Here is a 16,539-nt window from a genome sequence, read left to right on the forward strand (position 1 = left end):
CTGTGATTTTCTTTTTAAATAGCCGCTGCCATCTTGAGTAAAGTAAATCTGTCTGTGGACCCTTGTGATAATTTCTTCCGGTTTGCTTGCGATGGCTGGATAAACAATAATCCAATTCCTGAAGATATGCCAAGCTATGGGGTTTATCCTTGGCTGAGACATAATGTTGACCTCAAGTTGAAGGGTGAGTTTCTACTGGAGTTTGGTGATATATAGAGAGCAATATTTGAGAAGAAAAGCATAGTTTGGGATTTGAAGCATAACTACTCACTTTTAACTATAGGAAATTCATTTCCAAGATTTTTTAAATGGGAAATTGAAAGTTTGCAGAATTACAGTGTCTCACATTTCAACATAAGCCTAATATAGGTTGTTATGTTCATACTTGATAATGCAATAGTAAATTCTACTGCCATAGTAAATTCTAAATAACATTTGATGGAGGCTGTGAGTAAAGGAATAGTTAATGAAAATTATGTTATATCAATATACTTATTTGTCTGTTGTGTTCAGGGTAAACTTCATTTCTTGCTTATTGTGTCCTGGATTTTCATGGCTTATAAAATGTACTTAACACCTTGTTGTCTTTTGCCATCACTTTTGAGAACTTTGGATGACCTGTGGTTGTCATATTGTTCTTGTTAACTTAGTTGGCTCTAGGGAGACTCACTTTTCTCTCATGGCCTTTTTTAGCAATGACAGGCTCACACACACATACTCACATGTGCTTATATATATTTATTTCATATGTCCTTGTAGAAATGTCTGTTACAGAAGGATATTATGTTTGCATTGGGTCTAATTTTTATGCTAAGCTGTTGGAGAAAGACACCTCATGAGAGAATTAGGAAGATTTCAAAGCCAGATAAGGTAATTATTATCAGAAGGCAAAAATAGTGTTTGTTTTCTTTTTGACAACCGCAAGTAATGCCATGTAACTAGTGTTCAGTAACACCTACATAGAATTACTGAGAAGTGGTAAGAATTGTAATTTTCTTTCTTTCCCATCTCCATTTTTTCAAGATTTTTAAGTACATAAAAATTAAATATCAATTTATATAAACTTAACACATAAAACTATTGGCAGAATGATTAGACACTGCTCAGCAATTGTAAAGAAAATATCATTAAATTTCACAACTATATATAAATCACATGGACTTTTATTTTCTATTAGGAGGCTCAAATTTAATCTGGTAAATTTTTTTTTTTTAAAGAGAGAGAGAGAGAGAGAGAGAGAGAGAGAGAGAGAGAGAGAGAGAATTTTAATATTTATTTTTTTTAGTTCTCAGCGGACACAACATCTTTGTATGTGGTGCTGAGGATCGAACCCGGGCCGCACGCATGCCAGGCGAGCGCGCTACCGCTTGAGCCACATCCCCAGCCCTAATCTGGTAAATTTTGAATGAGAATTTGCAAGAATGTTAGGATTTTCCTCTATCCTAAAAGATGATATTCCTGTATCATAGAACCATAAATAAGATCTTCAAGAGTGAATTTATAGACTAATATTTATTACCCTGTGGGACATTAATTAATGTTGATCCTTCATCTACCATTATTGTCCATTTTCTATTTCTCTTCCCTGGCATTTCTTCCTTAGTAGGTGTGTATTCATATGTGAAGCCCATATTCATACACATACACACAATCATGCATGTGGGAATATCACTGAAGGATAGAAAAATATAAGAGTTCTAGATAGATGCTTCTTTTATATTAGTTATAACTGAAAGATTTATATCCTTAGGATGTGAAGTATTTATAATAAAAGAACTTTCTGGGGTTGTCTTGATATAAAAGTAGAAAGAATGTTGCCTATAAATCTACTTCTAGAAACTACTGCTAATAAAGCAAATTTGGTGTAGTTTTACGTATATGGGTTCATATTGCGTGACCTCATATGCAAAACCATTTATTTTAAAAATTAGCTGACATTATATATATATTACTCTGTAACCTATTTTAAAAGTGGATGGTGTCAGCTAGTTGTGGTGGCACATGCTGGCAATCCCGGAGGCTCAGGAGGCTGAGGCAGGAGGATTGTGAGTTCAAAGCCAGCCTCAGCAACAGGGAGATGCTAAGCAACTCAGTAAGATGCTGTCTCTAAATAAAATACAAAAAAGGACTGGGGATGTGGCTCAGTGGTTAAGTGCCCCTGGATTCACTCCCCAGTACCCCCACCCCCCAAAAAAGAATGGTGTAGTAGATAACTCTCTCTTCTTATTATAAATGATACTGTAATAAACATTTTGTGTTCATATCTTTATATTCTTCTTTAAGTATATCCCTAAGAATTATTGGGTTGAAAGAGTATTCATAATTTAGGTTTTGATGCATATAGTTAGATTGCCCTTTAGAAAGTTTATTTCCAGGGCTTTATATATTTCCTTGCTGTTTTAAATAACTTTCCTCATCAGCCTTTTTTTTTTTGGTAGCGGTGTTATAGAGCTTAGCATACTACAAATGGTAGTCCAAACCCAGTCCACTGCCTGTTTTTACAAATAAAGTTTTATCAGAACACAGCCACATTCATTCATTTATTCATAATGAATGGTTTCTTTTGTGCTATAATTGTAAAACTGAATAGTTGGTACAAGACCACATGGCCCACAAAGCCAAAAATATTTACTCTCTGACCTTTAAGGACAAAGTTTGACAATCTCTTATGTCTGATATAAAGCTTCAATATATCTATATTGAATATGATTAGAACCATTTTATGCATAGTAAGTATAGTTTTTTGGTGGCTTCTTTGGGATTTTTTAGATAGCTAATCATAAAATTAAGAAATAATTATAAATCATATTCTCTCTCTTTCTCTTTTGCTCTCATTTTATTGGCTGGAGTCTTCAGAATGGAGTTGAATAATAGCAATGATAATGTGTGTAATTTTTTTTGTCCCTACTACAGGCAGGAATGCATCTAGTATTTCCTATCAGTGTACATACACTCACACATAGAGTTTCTGATAGTTATTCTTTATTGTTCTGTTGTTCCTAGTTTGCAAAAATGTTGTGCCCAAGAATGCCACTGACACTTATTGGGAGACTCAGGTGGAAATTTCCTCATGATGAACTAAACTTATAATTTTGAAATAAATCTTACCTGTGAATGGTTTATTTTAAGACACTGCTAAAATTAAATAAGCTATTATTTTGCTTCATACATTTGTGTCTGTGTTTATGATTCATATTGGTCCATGGCTTCATGTGTGCTAGATTTGTCAAATTATGTGACCAAGATACTTCTGGTCTTGAGAAACAAAGTGGCAGACTTCCTTGCTCTAGGGAATACACAACTCAGTAAATCCCAAGTTCTTCTGTGACAAGTATCATAATGGGCAAATTCACCAAGTGGTCATAGGGTTCTTGCTTCAAGTATTAAAAAAAGGAGAGCAAATGATGGAATAGGGTTTCTTTGAAATTGGTATCATCTTGTTTCAGATATGTGTGTTTGAAATATCAATGATTAGTTCTTCAAATTTTTTACTTTGAGATAATTTAAATGTAGAGAATTGGAACAAATAGCACAATGAACTCCCATACTTACTTTACCTAGATTCCCTGATTTTGCTACCTTGGCTTTATCATGTTATTTCTCATTTTCTATAAATGTATAAATATTATCTCATCGTATATCTGCACATTTATGTACATTTATAGCTATAAATAGTGCATGAGAAAATAAATATCTATGCACAGTGATATAGATACCTATATATCTTTTTTTCTGAACTTTAGAAGTATGTTCAGATGGTTACATATTCTTAAAGTGCATAAATAGAACTTTTCAAATATCAAATGTGCTTCTTTTGCTTGAACACTGGATCTTTCAATTTTTTATCTCTTTGTATATTCCCTATCTATTTATGTCTCTATCAGTCTGTGTACCTATCCATCCAACCATCTCTCCATTCATCATTCCATCCAGGTAATATGAACTTCTTATGGACCAACAATAGATAACCAAGAAAAACAAATGTTAAATTCTACCACCAGTGATAACTTTTTAAATGCAAATATACATATAAAATTATATATATGTATAGATATATAATTTATATACATATAAAAATATATATGTGATCTTAAAGGGGATCATAAGCTCTACTTTTATAATCTTTTTTATTTGTTATGCTGTGAACATCTTTTTTCTTTTCTTTTTTTTTTTTTGTTGTTGGGCTGGAGATCGAACCCAGGGACTTGTGCATGTGAGGCAAGCACTCTGGCAACTGAGCTAAATCCCCAGCCCTGTGAACATCTTTTCATGTCAATAAATTAGATCTATGCTATCATTTGCCATGGCTGCTTTGTACCAGTGGACATATTATCTATTATTTTTATCTAATCAATGTCTGTGTTGTCATTTAGGTTGTTTCCATTTTTTTTCTCATTGTAAGCCACTAAAGGCATGAGGTTTGAAGCCTAAGAGCTAGGTTTGAATCCAGATTCCCTTTCATTTACCCTCTGTGTCACTTTGGGCCAAATACTGATTTCTTTTAGCTCAGATTTCTTTTGATTGATTGATTGATTATGTCACTGGGAATTGAACCTAAGGATGCTTTACCACCGGGCTATATCCCCAGCCCTTTATTTATTTATTTTTTAAATTTTTAGAGAGGGTCTCAGTTGTTAAGGCTGGCCTCAAACATGGTGATCCTCTTGCCTCAGCCTCTTGAGTAGCTGGGATTACATTTGTATGCCATTATACCTGTCAGATTTCTCAACTTTAAAGTGGAAATAAGAATCCCCATATCATAGGGTTTTTGTGAGGACTAAAGGAGATGGCCTATATAAATTACCCAGTCCAGTTCCTGGCATACAGCAGGCCCTCAATAAATATTTGTCCTTTGCTTCTCTGTTTTGCTACAAAGATAGTTCTAAGGTTCGTGAAGTAATGTCTATAAAATGTTCTAAGTTTTATTTGGGTCTTATCCTTTGTAAATATCATATGCTTTCAAAAATATTGAATCCTGTCAAGATATTTTTCCTCACCCTGGATAAAAGGAGAAAACATCCAAAAATAAAACCGAATACTACCAACCAAAGGAAAACCATTTTCTTATGGCTGATAGAGAACACACAGATGCAGCTGTCCAATTTGTGAAATAAAATGGATTTGACAGACCAGGTTGATGAAAAATTGACCTCTATTGAAGTCAGCAACCTGGCTTTGTGAATTTTGCCTTTAAATGGCAGATAAGACTCAGATTTCTACTTGGGAAATACAATTATTTCTTGATCTTTCCAAGAAGCAAGATTATTTTATAAAGGTTGAATGTAGTCATGTTTTTGCCTTAGCCGAACCCCCCCCCCCCATGAAATTTGTCTTCATGTGACCACCAAGACAACAGAGCATGCATTGCTTATGAATGAGCAGATGGAAATTGAGCAAATGAGCAATTCTAAAACATGAGGCATTGAATGAGATAGAACACTTGTGTCAAATAGAAGACAGACGACTCAAGGCAGGGCCAGATCATCTCTATTATGGGATAGCATCTTTGCCAATATTTTGTGAAGAAATGCAGTATATTACTTTCAAACACAGCTCCAGTAGAACAAGATGAAATAGGAACTATGCATTTATGTGCAGATAAAGATTTGTGATTCATACATCATATATATTTGTAAATACCTACTGGCTAAAATTCAAACCCATCCCCTTCCTTATATAATCTTATTTTTTTCTGTGAATGATCCTAGCTGAATTATCTTTTGTAGATAATAGAAATCTGAAAACTTCAACTCAGCTCCTGCAAAGTCATTTGTTAATTAGGAAGTTCAGTTTGTTGAAGACCTGATAAATTATATTGCTTTCCTGAGAGTGTGTATATAGAATAAAGGAATAAAGATATACTAAATTGAGCCTTGACTTCATTAGGTTCTTTGAAACAAATGACGTCAGACTAGTAAAAGTGGGGATGAGATAAGGAAGTACTAAGAACTGATTATCCCTTATACTGGGCTTGTTATTCCTAATGAAAACTGAGCCCATTATTTTGAATGAGCTTACTACATAAGCTGGGTGCAACCATTCAGAGAAGATTCTAGTTTTCTCAGAGCATGTTGACTCTTTCATGTGGCTATACAGGAAGCAACAAATTGCCAAATTATGCATGCATCACTGTAAGTACATCATTGTATGTGCTCAGGGGTGCTGCACGGAGATTTGAGCTGTACTGAAGACTTTTGGAATGTGAGATGAAATAATTTTACTTGAAAATGTTTCATTTGCTCACATTTTTCCTACTCACATACATTCGAGTGTGGCATATAGATTATGGCAAACGGGGGAAGAAAGTGTCCAAAAATGTTGGCAATTGCCAATTAAGGGATATTCATCTCAAACCTAGAAATAAATAAACTTCTTTCTGATGACTTTATGTGTCTGTAAAACAAATTCACTTTTCTAAATAGCTAGATGAAGTAAGAGACCACAAGAATGGCCCATGTATAAAAGCTTGTGTTCTAGTAGTTCTGGCAATTGCACCCCCCCCCCCCCGCCTTTTTATGTATATCTTTCCACCCCCAGTGCGTGTCCTTGTCTTTTTTTAAAAATATTTTTTTAGTTGTAGATTGACACAATACCTTTATTTTATTTTATTTATTTATATGTGGTGCCGAGGATTGAACCCAGTGCCTCACACATGCTAAACAAATGCTGTACCACTGAGCCACAACCCTGGCCTGATGTCCTTGTCCTTTTGACTCTTACCTGCTCTAAGTATTCAATTTTAAGATCTGATTTCTTTATGGCTTTAATGTAGCTCTTCTTTCATTAGTAGTTCATACAAATAAGTTGGCAAGGTTGATAAGTACCAGCTCTATTCATCACATTCATTCTGAGTTGTGTGATATTTAATTTGGGGAAAAATACTGATTTTTAAATTTTTTAAATTTTTATCTATTTATTTTGTTACTTTATTTATTTATTTTTATGTGGTGCTGAAGATCAAACCCAGTGCCTCATATATGCTAGGCAAGCATTCTACCACTGAGCCACAACCCCAGCCCAAATTTTATTTATTCTTTTAAGTTATATATACAGTAGGATGTATTTTGACATATCATACATACATGGGGTATAACTTCCCATTCTTGTGATTGAACATGATGTGGGTTCCACTGGTGGTGTATTCATATATGAACATAGGAAAGTTATGTTTAATTCAACTGTCAAATACTGATTTTGAATAGATTGAAATGCACAACAATTAGATTTTACTCAAGATTATTTACTGAGCATTTTCTTTTTTCTTGACACCAATTGCTTTCAGTTATAAGTAATAGAAATCCCAACTCAAACTGGCTTAAGAAAAAGGAAATGTGCTGGCTCATGTAAACAAAAACTCTAGTAATTATGTGGACTGTGTAAGGGTTGACCAAGCAGCTGAACCATATCATTAAGGATTACATTTCTTTCTCCACATACTCTGATGTATACTGTGTCATGCTTCTTTATAGGTCTGTTTGATCATGTGATCATTGCTAATGGCAACCAGAATTTACATTTCTTCATTCATATATAGTCACAGGTGTTGTGTTAGACCCAGAGAATATAGAAGTATGGAGATTAATAAAGCTTCCAAGATTATCCTCATGGAAACAACAATCTGTACATCACAAAGTACTCCAGTAGGCATTGTAATAAAGTCTCTAGAGTTGTACTGCTCAATACAGTAGCCACTAGCCACATATGGCTTCTGAGTACTTGAAAGGTGGCTAGCAGTAAATGAAATGTACTATAAATATAAAATATACAGTAAATTTCCAAGACATTAAAAAAAATTTAGTCTTTCTCAATAAGTAGGTGAGTTCATGTTGAAATGATAATATTTTAAAATATACTGGGATAAAATATATTATTAAACATTATGTAACTTGTTTCTTTTTGCTTATTTAAATTTAGCTACAAGAAAATTAAAAATTACACATGTGGTTTGGATAATATTTATACCATAGAGTGCTGCTCTGGAGTGCTGCCTAGGCCATTAGAAAGGTGAGCTATCTGGGAACAAATTCAATTGGATTTTAGTGCTAGAGAAGGGTCAGCTAACATATATTAGAAACAGTCCCTTACCCCATCTCCAGTCCCTCGGTTTTTGTGTCCTTTGTGGCACTTATAAGCATCTGAAGTCATCTTATTTGTATGCTTGTTTACTTGTTCTTGTCACCTATGCCCACCCCAACCCTGCAGATGGTAAACTCCATAAGAACTAGACTGTGTCCATTTTGGACACAGTACCAAGCATAGAGCCTGGAACATAGGACGTGGTCAGTAAACACTTGTTACACATAGGAGAAAAGGATGTTCCCTGTGTGTGTGGCTGGGTACAGTGCTGGGGTGGCTGGCTGAGTGAGGAGTGCCTTTTTTTTCTTTTTTCCCCCTCTTCCTATGCCTGGTGCCCCATATGCAGTCCCAGAAGCATCCTGAGATGAAACTGGAGCTGGCCAGTCACAGGAGGGGAAGAGGAATGGCCTGTCATTCTCCATTTATGTTCTTGGCTTCAGGAAGGAAGAACTGGGATATGGGCAACGAGATAGGCCTTTACTCTTCCAGAACTTCCTGGTTGTGTGATCTTGAACAAGTTACAGATGAGAAAAATAAGAACTTAGAGGATGTAACTCAAGTTTAGGCTCTGAAAAAAAAAGTTGAGATTCTGTCACTTATCAGCTGTGACCGTGGGCAAGCTACTTCTCTTTGAGTCTGTTTCTTATCTGGCAATATTGTTAGACAAATTCAGTGAGATGAGTATAAAGTCTTTTGCACAGGATTCAATAAATGGGATCTATTATTACAATTAATTTCATAAGAATTAAATCAACATTTTCAAAGTGCTTAACAGAGAGATAGTGGATGCTTAAGAAATGTTAGCTCCCTAGCAAATAAAAATAACTGATACAAAACTTTAAAAGCACTATTATAATCCTAGTGTTTTTTCCCCAAAGTCTCAATATACCTGTAAATGAGGAAGCTGATCCTGAAAAAGGCAAGCCTGGGGTTTGGTCTTGTGGTGCTATAACAGAATACCATTGATAGGATAATTTATAAATAATAGAGGTTTATTTGGAGGCTGGGAAGTCAGAGAGTCCTAGCTTCTGGTGAGGGTCATAACATGGTGGTGGAAGGGCAAGCAAGCATGAGGGGAGGGGGGGGGACAGAGGGAGAGAGAGGAGGAAGAGGAGGAAGGAGAGAAGAAAGAAGAAGAAAAAGATGCAAACAACCAAGATAACTCAATCTCCAAATAATATATCAATTTGTGAGGGCAAAACCTTCATGGCCTAATCACCTGTTAATGGACCCCCTGTTAATAGTATTACAGTGGCAATTACATTTCAGCATGAGTCTTTGAGGGAAAATTCAAAGGTATTTGTTCATATTCCCAACTTTAATTGCCAGAACTTGGCCATGACCCTAAACTCTAGAAGGTTTTGATCTGACAACAGCACATTAATGTGGGGAGAGGGCATCATGTGACTTTAAAATCACTCCTATAGAAATTGAGAGAAGAAAGGGGAATTGGTGACATGTTAGGCTGCTCTAGATCCTCTCTAGATGCCACTTAAAATTTTTCTATTAATTTCCCTTCTCTTTTTCCCCCTCATCCCTAAGGGATCCACAGCTTGGGCCCACAGACCCCTAAGAACACTGTTGATAAAATTAGGGACTTGAATGAGGAAAAAGATGTACCTTTAGTTATGTTAATCTTTGAAGAACTTTAGCATTTTTATTAATCATGAACTTTGACAAAAAACTCCAGTACTATTAGCAGTGCTTGTGACTTTGTTACCAATATGCCTCAAGGTTATTTTTCTAACCTATTACAGATGTTTCAGGTATTTTGAAATGTTATCTGCTTGCATCACTATTTCAAAATTATAGTAGTGGTTAGACCCAATGTTAGGTCTTGTCATTTAATGAGTTAATGAAGTACTGTGTGTATTATGAATCACACAGTACAAAAGAAAATGTTTTGTTAACTGTTTCTGAATACCTGGTTCCTTTGTAAAGCTATGTTTACAAAGCCCCAAATCTTTGAACAGTCTACTGTCTAGACTCCTTGGGTAATGAGCACATTACCAGTAGTTAATATGTATTTCTAAGGATATTAGATGAAGCTGAAGGTTTGTGTTTGAAGGTTTGTGCCAATACCAACTGTTCAACTAGTTAAGTGTAGGCTTTGTGGGATTGCCTATGTCATGGAATAAACATATTTTCAGGTGAAATTACTAAGTGTTGCCACATGCCTATCATGAATGCAAGGAGTTAAAGGTCAATTCCCAACCAGAAATGATATAGCTTTTGCCATGGTGCAGTTAAAAATATTTGCAAACAGTACAAATTATTGAAAATAACATACTAAGTAGAGGGTTTATTTACAGTTACAAACTACCTGGTGTACAAAAAAGCAGGCTTGTCTTCCAGTCTTGAAAGACATTGACTATTGGTTGAACTTTGAGGGGTGGAGTGTATCTGGGCTGGGAGGACTGTAAATATGGTGGTGCTGGGAATAAAGTTTTGAGGACAAGGCCCAATACATATGACTTGGCTTGTTGGAAGGAGGGTATGAACAGGCCTATTGGGGGAAAATGACAGATGTGAAATGAGTGGATGAAGAATGTTGAAGTCCATTTGGAAGATTTTCTACTTGTGTCAGGGAATGCTGAGGTTTCTGAGAAGCTGAGCAGCACTTCAGCATGGGAATGTAGATGGAAAAAAGGAGTGGGAAAGCAGACGAGGGGCCATTTTCGTAGCATAAATATTGCAACACTTGATGAAAAATTTCCTGTGAGTTAGCTTGAATGTTGTAGGAGGAAAGAAACATTTTACTTTAGAAGAGTGTTGACTAAATTTAGATTCTTTTGACTAAATATAAGTTCTAATGACACAGGATATATGCATCCTGAGAAAGATGTGTACTCCCACAATGGTATTTCTCCACCTGCCCACACCCAGGTCCCATTTTGCATGGTTGGCATATACAAGTGTATTTTACTTTGCAGTTGTTCAGGAAGGTTGCATATTTTTGAAAAACCACTTCCTGACAGAGGATGACCATTTGGCAAGGAAAGAATAGTCTCTTGCATTGGTGGTGACAGTTTGGAGGCGTACCCACGTGAGCTTTGGTGGTTATGATTCCTAAAGGTCTTTCAAGTAGCCACATGTTCCTGCTGTTGCTTGCCAGAAGATGGAATAATAATGGAACTAATGGGGTTGTGGCTCAGTGGAAAATCGCTTGCCTAGCATGTGTGAGGCACTGGGTTTGATTCTCAATACCACATATAAATAAAATCCATCAATAACTAAAAGATATTAAAAAAATAATGGAGCTAAGGATGTGGGATTTTTGAGAGAACTTCCAAGGGCATCCAGATTTTGTTGCAAAAGCAGATGATGCACATTTCCTTTGCCTTAGAGAAAAGGGTGAATCCTTATTTAAAACAAACAAACAAACAAACATGTTTTTAGTTGTAGATGGACAAAATACCTTTATTTTGTTTATTTAGTTTTTTTTTTTTTAAATGTGGTGCTGGGGATCCAACCCAGTGCTTCATGCATGCTAGGGAAGCACTCTACCACTGAGCCACAACCCCAGCAATCCTTACTTTTTACCATCCCCCGAATTGGGCAAAATTAAGACACTGGGAAAAAAAGTTGGTTGTATGCTAAAGTGCATGGCAGGACTGAGTTGAAAATTCATACTTATGTTTCCAAACTCTCAGATTAGATGGCTTTAGTTTTGTTCTTGTCATCAACCCTGAGATCTTTTCAACTGCAACTGAAGTTATGGGTGGGTCAGGCATTTTAGCAATGGGGCAGAATCCCCATTTCTCCCCTGACTTATTACTAATGGAGGATATGTCTGCTCATCACTATGAAGTGAGCCTTTAATAAATTAAACAAACTCTAAGAGTGCATCCCACAGAGAAGGGCCTAACAGAGCCAGGTATTTCATAGAGGTGACCTTATTTAATAATACCCTTGCTTTCCATTTGTTGAGCTCCTCTCTAAACTGAACTTCTACCATGCCTCTAAGCTATATGATTTATTGTGTTTTGCAGATGAGGGAGACACCAAGCAGTACAATAACTTGTCCAAGATCACAGAGCTAATAGGCAATGGAATCAGAATTAGAATTCAGGGCATTTGGCCCTTAGCGCCTGGTGAAAGCCCTAAAATCTAAGAATGTGGTATTATCCCCATTTGACATTTGTGAAAACCGAGGTTAAGAGAAGCAAAGTAATTCATCCATATTCACATGGATAGTGGCCTGTAAAGGTAATATTGTTCAAGAAATATAATGTGAGTCACAAATGGAAGTCATATGTTACTTTGTTTTGTAGTAGCCATATTAAAAAAGCAAAAATGAATCAGTTGAATTTATGCATTTTATTTAACACAATATATCTCAAATTGTCATTTCAACATGTAATCAGTATAAAAACTTATTCATGAGACATTTTCCATTCTTTCTTTTCTACCAAATCTTTGAAATCTGGTGCATATTTTATCCTGGCTCCACATCTCCATTTGGACCAGCAGTGTTCCAAGGGTTCAATAGCTGCACATGATTGCTGGCTTCTGTACTGGGCAAGGCAGTTCAAGAGCAGTAGTTCTTAACCATGTCTACATGGTGGAATCACCAGGGAGCTTAAAAACACAGATGCCTGGGGCTGACCTCAGATGTTCTGATGTAATTGGTCTGTAATTTCCATTTGTTGAGCCTGGGCTCTGGGATTTTTAAAAAAAATATTTTGTTTTAGTTATAGTTGGACACAATACCTTTATTTTATTTTATTTTATGTGGTGCTGAGGATCGAACCCAGTACCCCGTATGTGCTAGTGAGTGCTCTATCGCTGAGCCACAACCCCAGTCCTTTTTTTTTAAAATTTAAATAGTTTTAGTTGTAGTTAAAGTGAACTCATTTCCTTCTTTTGTGGGTTTTTTTTTTTTTTTTTTTTTGTTTTTGTTGTTGTTGTTTGTGGTGCTGGGGATTGAACCCAGGGCCTTGTGCATGCAAGACAAGCACTCTACCAACTGTGCTATATCCCCAGCAGGGGCTCTGGGATTTTTAACCACATTCCTTCTCTACCCCACAACCCACCAGATGATGCATAAATGAACCAAGTGGAGAAATGTAGCCATTGTCCATTGGAGAAGGTTCTGTGAGTTTTGTGAAATGAGAACCTTTCAAAACAACCAAGCTGGCAGCATGCTTTGCTAGTTGACATTAAAGAATGCCAAGCAATGCCCTAGCTAATTTATTAATTTCTCTCAATTTACATTTACCGACATTTTGGCCAAGTCCTCAGAACAATCCAAGAAAAAAAAAAGAGTTTTTATTTCTTGTTCCTCTGATCTACACATTGGTCTGGATACACACCAATGAAAGTAAATTAAGACATAAATTTCTATTCTTTTAATTAAGGTTAAAGGTGTTGGTGTCAGTCTGGAACCTCTGAGCTATGGAGCAGAGGAACTTGGGGTTTGAAAGCTGCAGGCCTCTGCCAGAATGAAATAAGTCTTGTGGGGAATGCGTGGGAGGTGCTGGGTGAGGAAAGGAGGCAATTGTGGTTCCTGCTGAGGTCTGAAGACTGAATAGCCCACTGTGTCTCAGAATGTTCTTGAAGCTGCTCTTGCCAGCGACCTCACACCCAGATCTGCACTCAGCCAAACTTGTATTTCTGCCCCTGAGACCTGAATGTGAAACCCACTATTCAGGAATTAAAACAGCTCACCCAGAGGTTTAGTTGTCCTTAAAATGCCTTTGGCGTCATTTGGAATAATTTTTATATTGGCGTCTTTTATTTAAATCCAAATACAGCTTCAATATTCCTGGCATATTTATTATTTCCCTGAGTGAAAATACTGAGTCTTCGGAGGTAGTAACTCTTTAGTTAGATGCAATATTTTTGGTTCTATTTATTTTACATAAAATTAAGCAAGAAAATACACAAACATTGCAGTCTTCCACAGCCTTAACAAAATTAATACCATATTTTATTGAATCAAACATATTGCCAGCTGTAAGATGCACATTATTTCACATATGCTAAGAATAAGCTATTATACAAGGCATTCTTTTTATGTATTTTATTTTTTTAAGTTGTCAATGGATCTTTATTTTTATTTATTTGTATGCAATGTTGAGAATCGAACCCAGTGCCTCACACATGCTAGGCGAGCGCTCTGCCACTGAACCACAACCCCAGCCCTACAATGCATTCTTATCACATGGAATTTCTATTTTGTGTTCATTGAAGGAGTTCTTTTAGCCATATGTAAATATTAATTTCTATTATATATTATTATTTTACATCCACTAAGAAGGAGAACACAAGTAAAGAAGATTGGTTTAGGTATTCCTAATACTTCTTTCCAGATTTTTAAAAAAATATTGAATCATCAGTGTTTTGGTTTTCCCACAAAATGTTGTCCTCTTTCTCAAGAGCAGTGATTCAACATTTCTTTAAAAATCTTTTTCTTCCCCATTTGTCTCAGGGATTTCCCTCCAAGAGGGCCCTTTAGGAAACTCAGAAAGTTAGTATTTCATTGTCAGTGAGATCTTCCTGAAGACAAGGCAAACAGTTGATTTTTTGCAAGAAGGTTTTTTATTGGTTCTTTTTAGTTATATATGATAGTAGATTCCATTTTGATGTAATTATACAAGTATGGAATATATCTTATTCTAATTAGGACCCCATTCTTGTGGATGTACACTATTGTGAGATTCATTGTGGAAACTTATGTCAGATTAATTACACTGTCTTTCCTTTTCCTATTCCCTCTCCCTTCCCTTCATTACCCTTTGTCTAATCCACTGAACTTCTATGCCCCGCCCTCCTTATTGTGAGTTAGCTTTTACATATCAGAGAAAGCTTCAACCTTTATCTTTTTTTTTGAGATTGACTTATTTCACTTAGCATGGTAGTCTCCAGATCCATCCACTTACTTGCAAGTGTCAAAAAGTCATTCTTCTTTATGGCTGAGTAATATTCCATTGTGTATATAAACCACATTTTCTTTATCCATTCATCTGTTGAAGGGCACCTAGGTTGGCTGTATAACTTAGCTATTGTGAATTAAGCTGCTATAAACATTGATATGGCTGTGTCATTGTAGTATGCCGATTTTAAATCCTTTGGATATATACTGAGAAGTGGGCCACAGTTTACCCACTCTGTACCCAACTCATTTGAAGTGCTGACTCTAAGCATGGCTATTATCAAGTTTGTGCCATATGTAGGTAGTGGCAAATACATTGTCCCTGTGCCCTATGAAGGTTTTAAGATGGATTCCAACTTTAGAGAACTTGTGATGTGAAAAATGTTCATCTCAGAATTGATGAAATATGGTATATGCAATATATTTCATATAGTCCCCAAATGCTTGTCATCTCTACCATGCTTATGGACTTTAAACAATTTGACTGAGACTTACCTGATGCTCTCACCTCACATACTTTGGATTTAGTATAGGATGGTATAAAAGTAATACTCCCAACTTTTTTCTTCTATTCACTCCAGCCACAAAACTGCTTTTGTCCGGGTCATGTCAACCTTGAATGTGCACATGAATCACCTGGGAATCTTGTTTACATGTAGGTCCTGATGCAATAGGTCTGAGAAGGGACTTGAGAGACTGCAGGTTTAGAAAGGTTGCAGTCTGCTAGTCTGGAGGTTTACTCTGCTAGACTGCAGGTTTAGAAAGGTTGCAGTCTGCTAGTCTGGAGAATGCATTTTGAGTAGCTGAGCTTTTGTACATCTAAGGACACAGTATGGTGTGGAAGAAATTCATTACCTTTCTGAGGTGCAGATATTTTAGTTTTTTCTTCCATCATATCATTTTGATGAAAACCTATGTGTTGCAATATCATTGTATTAGAGGAATAGAAAAATTTCTTAGGATGAAAAAAAGAAAAGAATAATTTTCATCTTGTAATACAGCAACAGGAATTTCTTCTCCTTAATTTGTTTTCTGAAAGATTTGTTAATTTCATTTTTCTTTGCTTTCCTCCTCAAAAACTTGGGAAACTTGAATTTATTAGGAAATCTGCTTGTAATTGCAGATTAATAACCTACTCATTAATACCACATTAGTTCATCATGATTAATAGTATCTATGTGAATGCTTAATGAATTAGTAATGATGGACTATTTGCTTTAAAGTGTCAAGAGAACATTGTAAAAAGGCACTACCCGTAACAGGAAAATTAATCATATGCTGGTTGGATAATAGCTTGTCACAAATAAGATACGTTTGTTTGGAAAATCTCATTGGTGTTGATATTTGCACAGTGGGGGGTTCTTTTAAAACATTCATGGACTTTTTAACTTATAAAATGAGAAGGGAATTTTATATTCATGAGCAGTTATGATAGGTGTGGGATCTGATATTTGTGAAACATGTGCAAATCTACTCACAAGTTTTCTTGCTAAACAGAGAGACTTCCTATAGTGGCTGTTTAGATTAAGTTTCAAATTGAACTGCTTTTGATCCCTGCTGCTCTATTCTGAATTCAAAAATTCACT

General features: G+C 35.9%; 1 protein-coding gene across 1 annotated transcript in view; it reads left to right on the top strand.

Moving 5' to 3' along the window:
* The window catches only part of Phex (phosphate regulating endopeptidase X-linked), a 192,618-nt gene that overhangs the window by 13,569 nt on the left and 162,510 nt on the right, over nucleotides 1-16,539 (top strand). The window contains exon 3 of the mRNA XM_046430585.2: nucleotides 23-184. Within this exon, the coding sequence (XP_046286541.1) occupies nucleotides 23-184 (162 nt within the window). The remainder of the gene's footprint in view (nucleotides 1-22; nucleotides 185-16,539) is intronic.

The sequence above is a fragment of the Marmota monax genome, unplaced genomic scaffold (assembly GCF_021218885.2).
Source record: "Marmota monax isolate L192 unplaced genomic scaffold, Marmota_monax_Labrador192_F-V1.1 WCK01_AAM20220418_F8-fsc00307, whole genome shotgun sequence".
In the NCBI taxonomy this organism is placed as follows: Eukaryota; Metazoa; Chordata; class Mammalia; order Rodentia; family Sciuridae; genus Marmota; species Marmota monax.